Source organism: Colobus angolensis, unplaced genomic scaffold, assembly GCF_000951035.1.
Source record: "Colobus angolensis palliatus isolate OR3802 unplaced genomic scaffold, Cang.pa_1.0 Scaffold2, whole genome shotgun sequence".
NCBI lineage: Eukaryota > Metazoa > Chordata > Mammalia > Primates > Cercopithecidae > Colobus > Colobus angolensis.
Window position 1 is genome coordinate 7,307,987 of NW_012115154.1, and position 2,800 is coordinate 7,310,786.

General features: G+C 38.2%; 1 protein-coding gene across 1 annotated transcript in view; it reads left to right on the plus strand.

Annotated features, from left to right (window-relative positions):
* Positions 1 to 2,800, plus strand: part of TTC26 (tetratricopeptide repeat domain 26) — a 71,606-nt gene that overhangs the window by 33,537 nt on the left and 35,269 nt on the right. Inside the window, exon 8 of the mRNA XM_011941558.1 lies at positions 1,175 to 1,249. Coding sequence (XP_011796948.1) covers positions 1,175 to 1,249 — 75 coding nt within the window. The remainder of the gene's footprint in view (positions 1 to 1,174; positions 1,250 to 2,800) is intronic.

The window sequence follows — 2,800 nt, forward strand, 5'->3', positions numbered from 1 at the left end:
GTGAGCCACCGCGCCCGGCCTATTTTTAAACTTTTAAAATTTGATTGTTTTTATTTTCAGAAATGACAAGTTGCTCTGAAATTGAGACCAAATGTTAATTCTGACATATTTTAAGGCACATCATTACTACCATTTTCGATGAATTGAATACTTAAAATTTTCTGTTTTAATTTCTAATATGGTAAGTATTGAGGGCTATTTGCCACATAAACAAAAATTCTTTGAGATCATTTATAGAGTATAAAAGGGATCTTGAGACCAAAAAGCTTGAAAACTGCTGATGTAACCTAATATTACCCAAAACTTTGGAACTATACTACGGACAAGAGAAGAGTGATAGAAAAATTGCTGAGCAGACATGCATTCCCAATTATGAGATCAGGCAGAACGAGTTTGTGGTAGTTAGTGAAGAACAATCAAGAATTTAATTATTTTTATCCAGAAAATCTTAACAACCCACTAATAGAAATAGAAAAGGGATGAAAGGAGGATTTCTTAAAATCTCCTTTCAGATTAAAGAATCAGCCTTAGTTGTTTAAGGCTTAGCTCCTTAATCACCTTTGACACTGAAAGAAAAAACTAACTCTACGAGTCTTCAGACGTGAGTATCCCAGTTTTCAAACTTGCTGCTTAGTATAAGTTTCAAGTCACTTAACCTTTTTTTTTGTTTGTTTGTTTTTTTGAGACAGTCTCGCTCTGTCACCAGACTGGAGTGCAGTGGCATAGTCTTGGCTCACTGCAACCTCCGTCTCCCAAGTTCAAGTGATTTTCCTGCCTCAGCCTCCTGAGTAGCTGGGACTACAGGTGTGTGCCACCACACCCAGCTAATTTTTTTGTATTTTTAATAGAGATGGGGTTTTACCATGTTGACCAGGATGGTCTTGATCTCTTGACCTTGGGATCTGCCCCCTTGGCCTCCCAAAGTGCTGGGATTACAGGCATGAGCCACTGTGCCCAGCCCAAATCACTTAACTTTTATAAGCCTCATTGTTTTCATTTATTATTGCCCTCATTTGAAAATGTGGGTAATAATAATTACATTGACCTAGAGTCATGAGGATCAAATGAAATAGCTTGTTAAAATCTTTGTAAATTATAAACCATTGTGTCAATATGTGTGGTATAAGAACTATACACTTGTCATTTTCATAAACCTTTCTTTTTTAAATTTCAGGCAGAACTCAAAAGCTTGATGGGCAACGCTTCTTCATCCTTTGAATTTGCTAAAGAACTCATCAGGCACAATCTGGTGAATAACAATTTCCCATCTTGACTGACTTCAGTCCTACTCTGCTTTGGTATATCACAGCGATTAGAAAGATGAATAAAAGGAGAAGCCCCAGCAAATAATGCTTTACTCCAAGGGAACACCTCCTCACTGTGGAGGAGATAAGTTTTAAAGTACTAGTCTGTTTCCTTAAGGAAGTCCTTGTTGGGAGAACAGGAATATATTTGATATTTGGAAAGAAGCACAAGGCAGTGTAGATCCAGGTGTCTGTTTTTTGGGGAAAGACAAAGGAACATATCCCCTTGTCATTTAAAATAAATGGGAAATATTTTTGCATCTTTGAAGGATGGCTGAGATTTGGAGAGTTCATTCTAGTCAAGGACATAGAGCTAGAATGAGGGTGACATATGTAAACGATTGTGAGCAGATTTAACTTACTAGAACAGTAAATTTGTACTGGGGAATAGCAGACACTCAAATTGGATGGGTGGTTGGGTTTAGGGCTAGATTATGATTCTATCGACCATGTAATATAGTGAGATGCAGAACAGCTGCTCTCAATTCAGATACCTGGGAATGGGCAAATCAACTAATACTACTGAGATTCTTCATCCAAAAGTGGCAATAATATTAACTATGCTTTTTCCTTCTGATTTCTTTAATCCTTTTTGTAGTACCAATTCTTCCAGTAAACCACAGCTGTTTTAGACTCTCCCCTTCTCTTTATCTCCAGTACCTATTCAGTTACTAAATCCTATTCTCTTCTTGCTGGCAATGTCTTATATTTACTCCATTTCGTCTCTAATTCAGGCCTCCATCACAAATACAGTTTTATTTGGATACTTTCTACTATGAGTTTCTGCATCTAATCTTTTAACTTCTAATTTAGTTTCTAAATAGAAGCCAGATTAATTTTTCTGGAGCATTATGGGTTATATGGTAGTCTGGAATTTAAGCTTGGAGAAAGATAAAGACTTGAGAATAAATTTAGGAGTTATTGTAAGAGTCTTGACAGATGGCCGGGCGCAGTGGCTCAAGCCTGTAATCCCAGCACTTTGGCAGGCCGAGACGGGTGGATCACGAGGTCATGAGATCGAGACCATCCTGGCTAACACGGTGAAACCCCATCTCTACTAAAAAATACAAAAAAATTGCCGGGTGAGGTGGCGGGTGCCTGTAGTCCCAGCTACACGGGAGGCTGAGGCAGGAGAATGGTGTAAACCTGGGAGGCGGAGCTTGCAGTGAGCAGAGATCCGGCCACTGCACTCGACAGAGCAAGACTCCATCTCAAAAAAAAAAAAAAAAGAGTCTTGACAGATTAATATGAAGGTTTTCAATTGCTGAAGTTAAATAAATATTGTAGAAAGGTTTAAAAACAGAAAAATATAGGGTTCCAAAATAGCATCTGTATTTATGGGACTGGAGGAAGGAGTGTCAACCAATGAGACAAGAAAGGGCAAACAAGAAGAAGCATCTAGATAATGTAATGTCATTTACAACTGCACATTTTAATCACCTAGGAGGCTTTTGAAATTAATGATGCATGGGCCCCACCCCCAGGGAATCTTATTT